The 14,812-nt window shown below is 46.4% G+C and overlaps 1 protein-coding gene across 1 annotated transcript in view; it reads right to left on the reverse strand.

Annotated features, from left to right (window-relative positions):
* Positions 1–650: 650 nt before the first annotated feature.
* The window catches only part of kcnh2b (potassium voltage-gated channel, subfamily H (eag-related), member 2b), a gene marked incomplete at its 5' end in the record, with an annotated part of 267,583 nt that continues 253,421 nt past the window's right edge, over positions 651–14,812 (reverse strand). Inside the window, 11 exons of the mRNA XM_080489191.1 lie at positions 651–1,454; positions 2,335–2,454; positions 3,239–3,344; positions 4,372–4,561; positions 4,636–4,780; positions 5,404–5,555; positions 5,822–5,924; positions 6,699–6,892; positions 8,753–9,005; positions 12,636–12,692; positions 12,842–13,041. Coding sequence (XP_080345317.1) covers positions 1,056–1,454; positions 2,335–2,454; positions 3,239–3,344; positions 4,372–4,561; positions 4,636–4,780; positions 5,404–5,555; positions 5,822–5,924; positions 6,699–6,892; positions 8,753–9,005; positions 12,636–12,692; positions 12,842–13,041 — 1,919 coding nt within the window. The 3' untranslated portion in view covers positions 651–1,055. The remainder of the gene's footprint in view (positions 1,455–2,334; positions 2,455–3,238; positions 3,345–4,371; positions 4,562–4,635; positions 4,781–5,403; positions 5,556–5,821; positions 5,925–6,698; positions 6,893–8,752; positions 9,006–12,635; positions 12,693–12,841; positions 13,042–14,812) is intronic.

The following is a 14,812-nucleotide window of genomic DNA, read 5'->3' on the forward strand; positions in this document are numbered from 1 at the left end:
CGAGGGCGGAAGAAGAAGGTTCAGGACCGATGAAATCTGAGGTAGCAAATTCAAACTATGACAAACGAGGGTCACACGGCGTGGCCGTTCTGCGAAGCGTGGGCGTCGACTCCGTCGGCCATGTCCTCGTAGCGTGAAGTCGCTCAGCCGGGGGTTTTCCTGCTGCTTTCAATATGGACTGTTTCGTTTCGTTTCGTTTTGGTTGGCGCGCTGCTCTCGGAAGGGAAACTCTGTAAGTTTGCCAGTTTACCAGTAGGCGGCGCTGCCGTCCGCTCTCCGCCCCGCCAGCACAGATCAGCTGATATGTTCACCGAGAATGGCTTTTTAACCCTTCGTGTTCCCACCCCCTGAGGTGCGGACCAGCCAGTCCAGTGTGCTCTTGTCGGGGAGGGGTGGGTGGAGCTCCACCTCTTGGGGGGGGACAAGGGAAGGAACCAATGAAAGAGGAGGAGGGGGGGCGGGGTCAGCAGGATTCCTGTTAGGCCAGCTAACACTACAATTCACCAACCAGTTTGTGAGTTTATCGGAAGCGCCACGGACATTTAGAAGAGAATAATAATCATATCAATAGGATTTTCAGTGCAAGACGTAAATGGCTACTTGTTTCGTCGTTATTCTGTTCAGTGTTGTCGTTTGTTTTTATTTTTGTTCTCGTCAGTCATCCAACACTGGATACAGCAGTAAAGGGATTCTTCTACAGGTCAGCAGTAGTTTTCTACGCCAGTGTGACGAGGCGTCGTCTTTGACAGGCAAACGGCGGCTCCAGGTCAGAGACGCGTAGGTGAACTCTGCCCCCGGTGGTGGTTTTGGTTAAAGGTTGTACCGCTGAAGACGCTCCGCCAGGAGAGGGCGAGGGCGAGCAAAGGACCAGAGAGGGAGGGAGAGATTTCGCCACGCTCTCCTCGGCTTCTTGAGTTCAGCAGATGGTGAAGGTGCAGCAGGTGATCGGGTACGGCGGGCCGCCCCCTGGTGGAAACATGGGGATCAAACGTCGCTCTGCTTCATCTCCCTCCCCTTCAATCTCCCTCCCCTCCCCCCTCGTCCCCGCCTCGTCCTTAGCTTTCTCCCGGGTCCGAGCTGTGTCTCTGTGGTGTCCGTGAGTCCAGAGGCGTCTGTGGTTCCTGGAGCGACAGCCTCCTCTGGGGATCGGCATCCAGGGGTGATGCCCCCGGCTTGGCGGCAGCGGCCGTCGGCCCCACCCCCGCCCCTAGACACAGCCCCGAACCAAAGTCTAACTCCGCTCCTAAGCTCAACCCCACTCCGGCGCCGCTCCCTAAGTCTAAACCTAAAGCTGGACCTGCAGCCGCCCCGGAGAGGACCCCGGTCCCAGAGCCCAGACCCAAATCCAGCTCCAGCTGCTGGCTCAGGCGGTCCAGCCCGGGGGGGAACGGCCGAGTCTGGCCCGCCGCCATTAGAGGGCAGTCCTGAGGCTCAAAGTCCTGGGAGTCCAAGATCTGCAGGGAAGGAGGGAGACGCGGGTCAGAAGTCAGGAAGTGAAAACACATCGTTTTGTAGAAAAGTTTGGCGTTTTAAAAAAAAAGTCTGTTTCCACGACAACGTTCTGAAAACGATGTCGTTAGCATGCCGGGCCACGAGTTGGCGTTGTTGGTTTTATATTCTCCTGGGTGGTTTTATTTTGACAGTCACCATAATAACAATCCAACTTGGTAGTTTTATTTTGACACTCACCACAGTAAAAATCCAACTTGGTACTTTTATTTTGACACTCACCGTAATAGCAATCCAACTTGGTGGTTTTTATTTTGACAGCCTGCCTACAGATATAAGAGAATGCTCGACCCACATCTGTTTTAAAAAACAACTTCAACATTCTATTAAGGTAAATCAGTCTGCGCTCATTTTACGTAAATGGAATTTGTATAGTTTTTATACTGTGTCTTGTATTCCTTCATACATTGTACTGCTTGTGTGACCTGCCTCGGGACTACAGATGTAAATGAGCAGATTTGCTATCATCTGGCATTTTACAATTTGTGTACAATTTGAATATGATTGTTCAGTAACGTGTGTTGCACCGATCAAACAAACAAACAAACAAACAAACAAACAAACAAACAAACAAACAAACAAATATAAATAGATAGATAAATAAATAAATAAATAAAAAAAATAAATAAACACATTTGAAAACGCTTCAAACGTTGTATTATAAACAAGGCCTGAGTATGACAGTATTATAGTATAGTATTATAAGAGTCCAGTGGACGATGGTGATTTTAATCTAAATGTATGAGAACAAAGTAGATTTCAGTCGTTTGTGGTTCACGGGACGGCAGATTGAAGTAAAAACCTGTAAGTCTGAAGAGGTTTTACCTGAGACAGTGAGGCCAGGGTGTCTGTCTCCAGTGGGGTGATGGGTGGAGCCACTTTTTCCCCTGGACCTGGACCTGGATCTGGACCTGGTCCTGGACCTGGACCGGGATAGGGCGAGGCCTGGGGGATAAAAAAACAAAACATCTTATTGACTGAAGACAATGATAATACCCACTGAGCCACATGTCACTTATATATGACAGAGCCAAAAAGTATTGTTATTAAAGGTATGTCTTAGATTACATCGATTCATTATAACTTTTAGGAGTTTGTCATATAAGTGACATAATTACAAATGTATTGTCAGGATTGACATGAGCACAAGAAGCACTGTTGGTCCCGTGGAGAGGTTTGGGTTCATTTCCATGTGGTGTCACATTTATTTATTTATTTATTTCCATTGCGTCACATCATCCAAGTTCCCTGCAGACGTCTTAAAGACGTCATCGAGACCACTCTTCACTCAGTGGGTATATGTCCTGATAAAAAAAAACGCTTCAGTGTTTGTTGCATTTTAGGATTCATCTAAAATTTCTGCTCAGGCGTGTCGGATAGAAACTTGTTGTATTAACTCATTTTGTGGTTTCAGTTGTTTCCTCTCCAGTGTTTCTCTCTGTTTTCGTGGAAAATGGAATCCTTCCTAGAACACAGAGCTGCGTGTTGAAGGCCACCGCTTTAGTGGATAATTACCCAAAAAGAAGCAACCAGTTTTTAGAAATCTTCAGGCCCGTCCTCCATGTTGGTGCTCTTAATTTGAAATATTAATTGGCTTTTTTTCAGTTTTTATTCATATTTCATCCTCAGCCCGGGAAATCCTTCCAGTTAAAAAGCTTTTCCGTGTCTGATGAATGCCTTAAGGAGAAATGTGATTGACATACAAAACGAGGTTGGAGTGTTTCGGTACCTGAGGAGGCGATGAGACGGCGCTGTACGCCGGAGGGACCAGCGCCATCTGCCTCTGCAGCAGCTGCATGATCACGCCGATGTCGGTGGACATTCGACTCTCCAGCCTGCAGAGCGGAGAAGAAGAGTGAAACCCGGTGAGTTTACAGTGATGAGGAGGGGGAACACAGAGTTTTTGTTTTAGAAACGGTTGATGTGTACTGCTTTGAAAACGGTGCCTGTCAAAATAAAATAATAACACCAAGGAGGAAACTGTAGCAGCGTCTACAAGGAGATGGATCCTGAGCATTTTCATCCATTGACGGAAAGATTCTGATATTTTTCAGACTAGAACTACAGAGCTACACTCGGTAGAGCATAGCAGACCATTGCCAACGCCACATTTGTTTGCGGAACTGAGTTAGCATTGCTAGCATGATAGCTGTTAGCTCATATCGATGCTAACTAGCCTGTCAGGTACCCACATCACTGTGTGAAACACTGAGCAGGAAGCGTCTCCATGGCAACAGATGCTGATCTCCTTTAAACTCCTTCATGAGGTGCCTCTCTCATCCCCTTTGTATGGGACTTTTTTTTTTTGCAGTTTTTTGGGGCTTTATTTGGAAACGATTGGCCGATAACGTCCCAAAATCTAATCAATTGGTTCTTGGATGATAACGAATCATCCCTGAAGATTTCATGCAATTTTAGTGAGGAGCTTTTGCGAAAAGCTGGTAAATTACATACATATATACATACAAACCAATAACTGTTCTCAAAAGGTTCCGTCCCAGTGGCTCTGAGCACCGGACTGCCATTACAGAACGAAAGTTTTGTGTTTACACTGGAAAATGGGCTCTAAGACATGGTTGTTCAATCTGAAGAGAAACACCTCCAGAGGATTCAAGAGGTTACCAGAATAAAATGTGTTGAAATAATCTCAACAGGCCTGTTTGGTTGTTTTGAGTTTAGCTGAAGCTCCTTTCTACCTTTAAATATAGTCTTTTCTAAGTTGGTCCCATCCTGCTGTTGCTTTGTTTCCTTACAGAATCAATTTCCCCCACAGTAGTCAACACATTATTGATTCTATGTGTTTTATGTCTAGCCTGTTGGGTCCTATGAAAAGTTCACAGTCATGATCTGTAGGATCTGTACCTGTTGAGCTGTTTCTGCAGCAGGTCCAGGCGCATGTCCAGCTGGTGGCGCTGCTGGCGGCTCAGGCTGTGCAGTGGCGTGTTGAGGGGCGGGGGGGTCGCCAGGCTGCAGCTGGGGACCTCCTGGTACTGGCCCCCACCTCGGCTCTCGCCCCAGAAGCTGAAGATGTTGGAGACTCCTGAGAAGGCGCCTGCAGGGGAGAGAGGAGGAGATGGTCCAGAGTTCGAAGGAGAGAGACGTCACTGTCGGGTTCGGGGCGTTTACCTGACAGGGCGTTGCAGGTGTTGCCGGTTTTGGGGTTTCCCTCGCCCTCCGTGTTCTCGCTAAAGGTCATGGGCGGGGCCTGGGCCTGCAGGTTCTCGTGCATGGCGAGCGGGGGGGCGAGGCCAGTCACCATGGAGCCGTCCCCCTGCAGGTGGAGAGCAATCATTCACATCGCTGCATGTAGCATGTAGCATCACTAGTGTGTGAGCCTGAAACTCGTTAGCATGTAGCATGTAGCATCACTGGTGTGTGAGCCTGAAACTAGTTAGCATGTAGCATGTAGCATTATTGTGTGTGAGCCTGAAAGTCGTTAGCATGTAGCATCACTGGTGTGCGAGCCTGAAATTCTTTAGCATGTAGCATGTAGCATCGCTGGTGAGTGAGTTAGAAATTCTTTAGCATGTAGCATGTAGCATCACTGGTGAGTGAGCTAGAAACTCCTTAGCATGTAGCACAGCTCAGAGTTACCTGCTGAGCAGTTGAAATAGTGAGCGACATCGGACTAACTCTGCTCATGCTGAAGTTGCTGGTGTACAAACTATCTTTTTCTTCAAACTGCCACAACATTGCTCCTCCTCTTTGTGCGGCTGATGACGTATGATGTCACGTAACACTTGCCATGTTGTATCGGGGATCTTTTACCAGTACTACGTGGAGTATCGGACCGTTACTCGACATGGGACCGATACCTGATATCGGTATCGGTCCGGTGCATGATGGTATCGGTGCATCTCTACTGAGAGCATCAGAGACGAGGTGCAGTGGTACCTCATCTCCACTGGAGTGCGAGGACACGGAGCTTCGTCCGGCCCCCCAGCGTGTCCCGGAAGCCCCGTCCTGTTTCTGGTTGGTGGACGTCTCTCGCTGCCTCCGTCTCACAGACTTGTGGGACTTTTTGATTTCTCCAGCATCTGCGTCATCTTGATATAAACACAGAAGCAAAAGTTAAAATATCGAACAATGATTCAGTGATTTGAAGTCAAAGCAGGAAACCACTAATGGCCGTGGAATTTGAACTGTGCTTCCAGTTTGCGTGCGGTCGCAGGTAATCCACTGACCATCAGCGCCATCGTGTACGATCAGAGTATAAAACCTGGGATGTTTTGCAGCTTCAATCTCCAGGAAACTGTTTCTGAGGACAAAAACAATCCAGATGCACTGACGAGAACGATATCAGAATCGTTACCTTTCTCCGTGCGTCTTCTGAAGGATAGTTTGCGCCTCCGGAGTTTGTTGAATCCTCCGCCGTTGGAGTCGTCGCTGCTCGGAGAACCGGGGATCATGTTGGTCTGAAACCAGCAGAACGTTTAAACTATGAAATATCCGATTGTTTGAATCCTGATGGTTGGATTGATGGATGAACAGATGATGGATAATTGGATGGCTGGATGATAAATGGATAAATGGATGGATGGACAGAGGATGGATGAATGGATGATGGACAGATGGATGGATGGATGGATGGATGGATGGATGGATGGATGGATGGATGGGTGGATGGATGGTAGATGGATGGACAGACGGACAATGGATGTATGGATGATGGATGGATGAACAATGGATAATGGATGGATGGATGGATGATGGATGATGGATGATGGATGATGGATGATGGATGATGGATGATGGATGGATGGATGGATGGATGATGGATGGATGATGGATGGATGATGGATGAATGACGGACAATGGATGGATGGATGATGGATGGATGAATGATGGATAATGGATGGATGGATGGATGGATGATGGCTGGATGGATGATGGATGGATGATGGATGGATGACGGATGGATGGATGGATGATGGATGGATGAACAATGGATGGATGGATGGATGGATGGATGGATGACCAATGGATGGATGGATTTGGGCAGACTGATACTATAGATAGATGGAGAAAAACCTATTTCTGTATCAGTTTGTCCTAAAAGATCCTTTTTCCTTTTATGTTGACAAATAACACCACCACCAATAATAATAATAATAATAATAATAATAATAATAATAACAATAATCAGAGAGAAGATATTACAACGGCAGTATTTTATTTATTCCACTCACGTCCCGGAGGTTGAAAGTGATTTCCAGGTTGTTCCAGAAGTGGTCGGCGAACTCGGGGTACATGTCGAGCACCTCCAGCACGTCTTCCCTCAGGATCTTGTGGAGGTCGCAGTACGTCAGCGCCCGCACGTCGGCGTTGGATTTCCCCGGCCGGGAGTACAGGTTGATGGGCTCGCCGAAGATGTCGTTCTTCCCTGAAGAGGAGACAGATTTAAAATGTGCTCTGTGTTGTTTTACTGCTGCTCTCCACCAGGTGGCAGTACCCGCCGGAGTATTTGACAGGATTGAGTGTGTTCATCAGAGAACCTCCTGCTGAACATAAACTACATTTAATAATAAAGAATAATAAAGAACATTTACTTTCTGCACTCCAGCACAGTTGATCAGTGTTTTATTAAAAAAAAGTACTTTTGTTTTTAGTGTTTTTAGACATTTGAAGTATTTTTCCAACATACCTTCAAACAGAGGTTACACTGGATAAATTATGCTCTTCATATTAGTTTATTCCAGATATATATTTCATTGGAAATCCCCTGATTGTATCTAAGACAGCATTCAGACTCCCCCTCCGACCTCTAACTTCAAAATCTTCCACATTTAAAGATGTGAACTTTTTATCTTTTAGGTACTGTAGTTTTAGTTGACTTTTCTTTGGCAGTTTTGCCAAAATACCTGAATCAAATAATAATGTCAACTGAAAGGACAGACTTTCCTCTATAAAATGTCATCTTTTCAGTACTTTATCAAAGTATTTTTATTTGCGTAAAAAGGCAGTATGTCTATTTTTTACCACTTTTTAAAGCTTGAGATGTTTGAAGCTCCTGCAGTGATAAACAATGGCTGCCACTCAGGCTCGGGTCTGTATCAACACTTTGAATACTGGAACTGCAGAAGGTCTCTGAGTCTGGTCCTGCAGGTTTCTTCCTGGTTTTCATTTCCAACCGTTTGTTGAATTGTTGTTGTTTTTTTTTTTAACGTTTCTCAGAATGACAGTGTTTGTATTTGACGATATAGAAATGAATCTGAATTAAATTGAATACATCCACCCCCATATTCTGTACATGTCCACACTTATAGGCACCGTGTGCATATTTTTCTATTATATTGTATTTTTATCTGCTTTTTTTTAGTTCCTGCTATGTGTGCTTCTTTCTCTTTACTATCCTGTTGTACCACTGCAAATTTCTCCACATGTGAGATAAATAAAGGGATATCTTATCTTATCTTATATCTTATCTTAGAATGTGCAGCTCCATCAAACATTCACAGGCGCAGCGGGAGAACGGGCAAACTGAAATCAGACCCAGGTCTTCTTCATGTGAGGCGGCGGTACAAACCACTGCACAACCGCACGGCACTCTTTATCTACCCGAGCAGCTCTGAGAATGACGGACATGTTTGTGGTCCCCCAGTGTTTAAAGTGTTACAATTATGGCCAAAAATTGTACTAATCGTATTTTTTCTATGTTAAATTACATTTATATTTAGATGTAGAACAAATAGTTTCACTCTTCAGGTTGTTTGTTTTTATCATTCCGGGAAAAGTCCCTGACTTTCGGAACGTTTTGGGAAAAGCCGAATGATGAAAATCTTTCCAGATCGGAAAACTGGACCGTCTGTGTCAACAACTGGAACTCTGACGGTCCCATATTATGTGGAGTTCCTCAGGGTTCTCTCCTCGGTCCCCTTTGATTTTCATTGTAAGACGTTATTACGATCAATAAGTCGCCTCCTTTACCTTCCTAGATATTCTGGAAGTTATCGAGGGAAGAGTGATTCACACTACTTCCATTGCTCCTCTGTGTTTTCAGCTCCGCCGCTGTGGTTCGGTCGTACTCGCCTCTATTTATTTTCTTATTGTTTGGGATCACCTACTGGGTTTATTTTCACGCTGTGCTTTTGATGTATGTCTTTTAATTATCAATGCCACCGAGTATCACTCCTCTTTTTTACAAATCGCATAGTTTATCATACACGCAGCACTTTATGAGTACTTAAGTAAAGTTTCTTGTTCAGCATTAATAAAAAAAACACATTTTAGATTTTTTTTTTACCGAGGATGGCGACCACCACGTCCCCCCTCAGGATCTCGATGGAGCCCCTGGATATGAAGTAGATGGCGGTGAGGACGTCCCCGGCGTGGACCAGCGTGTCGCCCGGCGGGGCGTGGGTGGTCTTGAACTTCATGGCCAGCGCCCGGAGGCAGCCCTTGGTGGAACCTTTGAAAGCTTTGCAGTTCTGCAGCAACGTCCGGTTGAGGTGGAGGCAGATATCCGCCTGGAGACACTCTGGAAAACCTTTCAGAACCTGGAGGAGGAGGAGGAGGAGGAGGAGGAGGGGAGGAGGAGGAGGAGGGGGAGAGAAGAGGAGGAGGAGGAGAAGGAGGTGGAGGAGGACGAAGGAGAGGGGGAGGACGGGGGAAGGGGAGGTGAGTAGGAGAAGGAGGAGGAGGAGGGAAGAGGAGGAGGAGGAGGGGAGGAGGGGGAGGTGGGGAGGAGAAGGAGGAGAAGGAGGAGGGGGAGGAGGAGGAGAAGGAGGAGGGGGAGGGGAGAGGAGGGGGAGGAGGAGAAGAAGAAGGGGGGAAGAGGAGAAGGAGAGGAGAAGGGAAGGGGGGGAGAAGAGAAGGAGGGGAGGAGGAGGAGGGAAGAGGAGAAGGAGGAAAGAGGAGAAGGAGGAAAGAGAAGGAGGGGACGAGGGAAGATTAGAAGGAGGAAAGAGGAGAAGGAGGGGACGGGGGGGATGGGGGAGGAGGAGGAGGAGGAAGTGGAAGGAGGAAGAGAAGAGGAACATCACAAGCAGGGCAAGAGAAAAGGAAGCCAGAACAGACGGAGCGAGGGACGAAAGAAAGAGTGACGGGTGAAGGAAGGTTGTTGGGTATTGATAGTTGCCATTAGCAGCGCCGATGCTGGAGCCTGAAGGTTGAGTCACATAAATGTCACAGATTATGGATCCTAATAAAATAAAACAACCTGAGCCGCCCTCCTCTTGGCCGGCGAACACGAGCCTTCCTCTAATATTACACCACTGCAAATGGACCCCACAAAACTCCATCACCTCCACATCCGTCACAGGAGATGTAAGCTGAAATGTAACACTTTGAACTGACTTATTTATATCACATGATCAAACGTCTTTCTTTAAACATTCCACTGGGCCAACGCAATGCACTGAAACTGGACTTAATACACAATAGTTGATCAACTTGAACTGTGTCAATCCAACCTGAATAGGTTGTGTTGGAGAACAAAGTACATGAAATTAAAACAACTTAAGTACCTTAATTTGGGCCAAATTAAATGTTTAATGAAAGAAATGTAATCATGTGGAAATTCTTTTCCAAAAAGTTTTCGAAGTTCATCCAAAGCAATAATCTTTTTGAGGGTAATTAGGTGGTGTGTGAGCCCTGAAACTCTTTAGCATGTAGCATGTAGCATTGCTGGTGTGCGAGCCCTGACACTTTTTAGCATGTAGCATGTAGCATCGCTGGTGTGCGAGCCCTGACACTCTTTAGCATGTAGCATGTAGCATCGCTGGTGTGCGAGCCATGAAACCCTTTAGCATGTAGCATGTAGCATCGCTGGTGTGTGAGCCCTGAAATTCTTTAGCATGTAGCATGTAGCATCGCTGGTGTGTGAGCCCTGGAACTGTTTAGCATGTAGCATCACTGGTGTGCGAGCCCTGAAACTCTTTAGCATGCAGCATGTAGCATGTAGCATGTAGCACAGCTCAGAGTTACCTGCTGAGCAGTTAAACTACTGAGTGACATCAGGCTAACTCTGCTGGTCCAAATGTCTCTGGTGATGAAGTTGCTGCTGTTGTATAAACTATCTTCTCCTCCTCTTGATATTTTGTCAAAACATAATTTACAATCTGTCTTATTTTTGTCGTTCTCATTATTATTAAAGAATCTCTAAACGGCGGCCATCGCTCGCCTCCCAGATGACGTCACGTGAAACTCGCCAGGTTTTTATTTGGGATCTTTTACAAGTCCTGGTATCGGCGTCATTCCGTCCCTCGTTCGGGGCATAAGAGGAGCTTCAGTTTCAGTATTTTCACAGCAGCATGAGATTTTACTGTGTACCAAGGCTGCCGAGCTGATTTAGTCTCTCTGCAAGCCTATTTAGAACAGCGTTTCAGCGGCGGCCCGGAGAGTGTAATTAATATGAAGAATCTGAGAGGTTTTAATGAGTTGACTGAGTGTGTGTGTGTGTGTGTGTGTGTGTGTGTGTGTGTGTGTGTGTGTGTGTGTGTGTGTGTGTGTGTGTGTGTGTGTGTGTGTGTGTGTGTGTTTTCTTCTGTGGTAACTTTCTGGCAGACTTCACAGAACAGAAGTGTACCTGAAAACACCCACACTGTGTTCTCTCTCTCTCTCTCTCTCTCTCTCTCTCTCTCTCTCTCTCTCTCTCTCTCTCTCTCTCCACCGCCGGCCGCCAGTCAGCGCTCCTCTGTTTACCTCTTACGCTCTTACACATCCATACATGTCATGGCGTTTTGTTTTCAGGGACAAATTCCTGCGAGAAACCTTCAGTGGAGCCAAGCCGAGTTAAATCTAGAGCAGGGGTCGTTTCCACGGCGCAGTACCTGTCGGTAGCAGACGGTTCCTCACATCAGTGCGGTTCTACAGGGAGGAGCTACAACGCAGCCGTCTGCTGATTGGTCGGTGACAATCGTCACTCTGGACAAGCAAGTTTAAAATATCTCATCGACTGGATAAACTCTAAACTGTTGTTGTTCACATGTGCTGCTTTGTTCTCACTGCTTGTTTAAGCTCCGTTTCCACGGCACAGAATGTGCCAGTACAGTACAGTATGGTACAGTACAGTACAGTACAGTACAGTACGGTACAGTACGGTACCGTACGGTACAGTATGGTACAGTACGGCTACTACAACTAACAACAGCACCCACTAGAGGCCCAACATGAAAACTACATCGTTTGCAGTGTTTTGGTCGTCTCAGTGTAAACGGAATATCGTGAAAACAACGAGTCGTTTTCACCTGAAACGTCGTGTAAACGAGCCGAAACTCCGTCCCGAGTGCCTCTCTCAACCCATGCATGTCTGGTGCACACACGTGTGTGTGTGTGTGTGTGTGTGCGATAGAAAGAGTCGCTCAGCCTTCATGCACGTGAACAAACTGAAAAAAAACGAGCTTGATGCACGTCTGAAAGACTCTGACGGCTCTATTTTATTTTATAAACGTCTTCTGCTTTCTGAAATTTGTCCAAACAGTAATTTTTAGTCAATCGATGGATTTCCTGATGTTTTTTTTAAATAGGGTAGAATTGTGAATTTAAGTTGAGATGCAATGGAACTAAAAAGCTGTTCAGTCTTGTTAGTTTCACAAACCTGTGCACTTATAACAATTCAAGCCATAAAAATTGCTTTTATTCTATTATTGAATCAGGAATTATTTTGGTGAATGAAAAGTGTTAAACTGCGCAGTGTAAACCTCTTTATATCTGTGAAAACATTTATTTTTAGTCAAGCTTTTACATTCTTTCAAAGCCTTTAAATGTGTTATTTTATGTATTTCTAATTAATCCGTTCAGCGTAACCTTCTCTGTGTGCATGTGTGTGTGAGGTTTCATGACAAATACAAAGAACAGCACCCACTAGTGGCCTGACATTCTAACTACACCGTTTTCAGTGTTCCTGTGTTTCCGTATAAACGTGAAACTTTTCTGAGACGATGTGTTTTATATGTTTGCGCCTTTTAGGAAACGAACAAACAGAATTCATGCGTTCACAGCGGGGAGGTCTAGACGGGGAATCTACTGCTTCATCTGATCCGATTCTTCTCAAACATGCACTTCATTTCGCTAAAATAGAGCCCAGAGTTTTTCACTTGATCAGGTGTACATGTGCAGGCGCGTGTGTGTGTGTGTGTGAGTGTGTGAACGTGTGAATGTGTGTGTCTCACACTTCTGATACTCACATGGTTCCTATTCTCTCTGACGGTGACGGACCATGCATGCTGAGACTTCCAATCATCCTATTAACGCAACAACGCAGGCTCAAAACACTCCTCCGCCCTCGCCGTGTGCACATTGTGTGTATTCCTGCGCATCGCCGGACGTTGCCACACGACTTTGGAGGCGCGGGGGGGAGGGGGGACGGGGGAGGGGGGAGGTGGTTACTCACGGCGTTCATGTCGATGCCGTTGGTGTAGGACCAGGCGTGCTGGAAGTACTCCTCCAGCCTCTGGCGCAGCGGGTTGGGGATCTGGTGGAAGCGGATGAACTCCCGCACCCGCAGCATCTGGGTGTGGTAGCGAGCCGTGCCCGAGTACAGCCGCTGGATGATGGCCGACACATTGCCGAAGATGCTGGCGTACATCAGGGCTGGAGGAGGAGGAGGAGGAGGAGGAGGAGGAGGAGGAAGCACAAAAAACATGAGGACACATCACATTGTAGAAGATCACTGGTCAACAACACGCGTCCTCTCAGCTCCCACACGCTGGTCATCTGGAGTCAGTAGTCCCATAATACCCTTTAGATTTAAACGTTTCTTTGGCGAGGCGCAAAGTATACGTGACGAAAATGCCTATATTTTCACCAAAAAACACTAACAATTTTGACCAAAAACTAGAGCTACACTCGGTAGAGCGCAGGCCTTCGCCAACACCAAATTTGGTCGCGGAACCGAGTTAGCATCACTAGTATGTTAGCGGTTAGCGCAGATCAATGCCAACTAGCCTGTCAGGTAGCTACATCCCTGTGTGGAACGTCTCCATGGCAACAGACGCTGATTCTATTTGATCTCCTCCATGAGGTGCCTCTCTCATCCGCTTTGTATGGGACGTTGTTTCACAGCTTTTTGGGATTTATTTTGGAACAATTAGTTGTTAACGTCTTAAAATCTAACCAAGTGGTCCCTGGATGACGACAAATCATCCCTGACGATTTCATGTAATTTGGTGGAGTAGTTTTTGGGAAAAGTTGGGAAAAGACACACACACAAACCAATAAATAAATAAATAAATACACGGAGACGAAAACATAACCTCCTCGGCCAACTTTCATTGCCGAGGGTCATTACAACAATCAACACATATAACCAATTTTAATGAAATCTTCTGGTGCAAAATACAGTGAAATGTCCAAAAAACACAATCATAAGTAAAAAAACAAAAAAATTGTTTGTTTTAATTGAAATGCTGACGATTTGCTTGGTGGCTTTGGCGGCCATATTGGAGCTTCTATGAAACTCCTGCAGTAGAGTGCCAATGAAGCACGACCCTGGATGCTGTGATCCAACAAGTGAAACCTTGGCGACCCGCCCACAGAGTTTAAAACACCCGAGACTCGCCATCGTTCGCGTTGAGTCGAGGGAACAGCCTGAAGTGATGAAGCCACCTGGATCAGGAGACAGCGGACCCGAGTCACTGCTTTGAGACGTCTGGTCAAACGAGAACATGAACCACGACTCGGACGTGTCTCTTTCTGAGCATTTCTGGCAAATGAGACCGTTGTAAGAACGGATCCTCCTGCAGCCCGGTCAGTAATCCTCATGATGGTGGGCGGAGCCCCGAGCAGGCTGGAGGTGTGCGAAGGTTAAACTGGAGTTTTCCAGACAGGCGCAGTCCTCTGGAGGAGTTTGATCTTAAAGGCTTCTGTCTGCAGAGGACGCTGCGTTTAGAACCGCTGTCTTGTCCCGTTGTCATGTCGGATTCCTCGAACCCCTCGACCTCCCGTCAGCTCCCATCAGCGTCGGCGTCACACACCGAGGGAAGCGGCGAGCTGCGGCATGTCGTCGGATGTCCGCATGTGTGTTTGTCACGAAGGACACGCTGCGACGCAAATCGAATGACTGAGCAAAAGTTTTTAAAGCTGAAGATGCAACAAACAATTACTAAACTGTCAGAAAGATGAAGGAACCTGATAAAAAAAGATCTGTGGGTCAATCCAAGTCAAATCAACAGATTTCAGAACATTTGTTTCATGTTTTCCTCAACGGGCACGAGGCAGGCGTGTTTCGCCTCGTCTTTCAAAGACTTTCTAGAAATCCAGCGCTTCTCTGCAATGGACAGAAACGTCTTCACGCGTTGTCGGGTTTGGTCAAGGTGAATAGAAACATGTTTGTTGGTTTAATTTAGGCTCCATTCCCATGACA

Source organism: Lipophrys pholis (assembly GCF_963383615.2).
Source record: "Lipophrys pholis genome assembly, chromosome: 20".
Lineage (NCBI taxonomy): Eukaryota > Metazoa > Chordata > Actinopteri > Blenniiformes > Blenniidae > Lipophrys > Lipophrys pholis.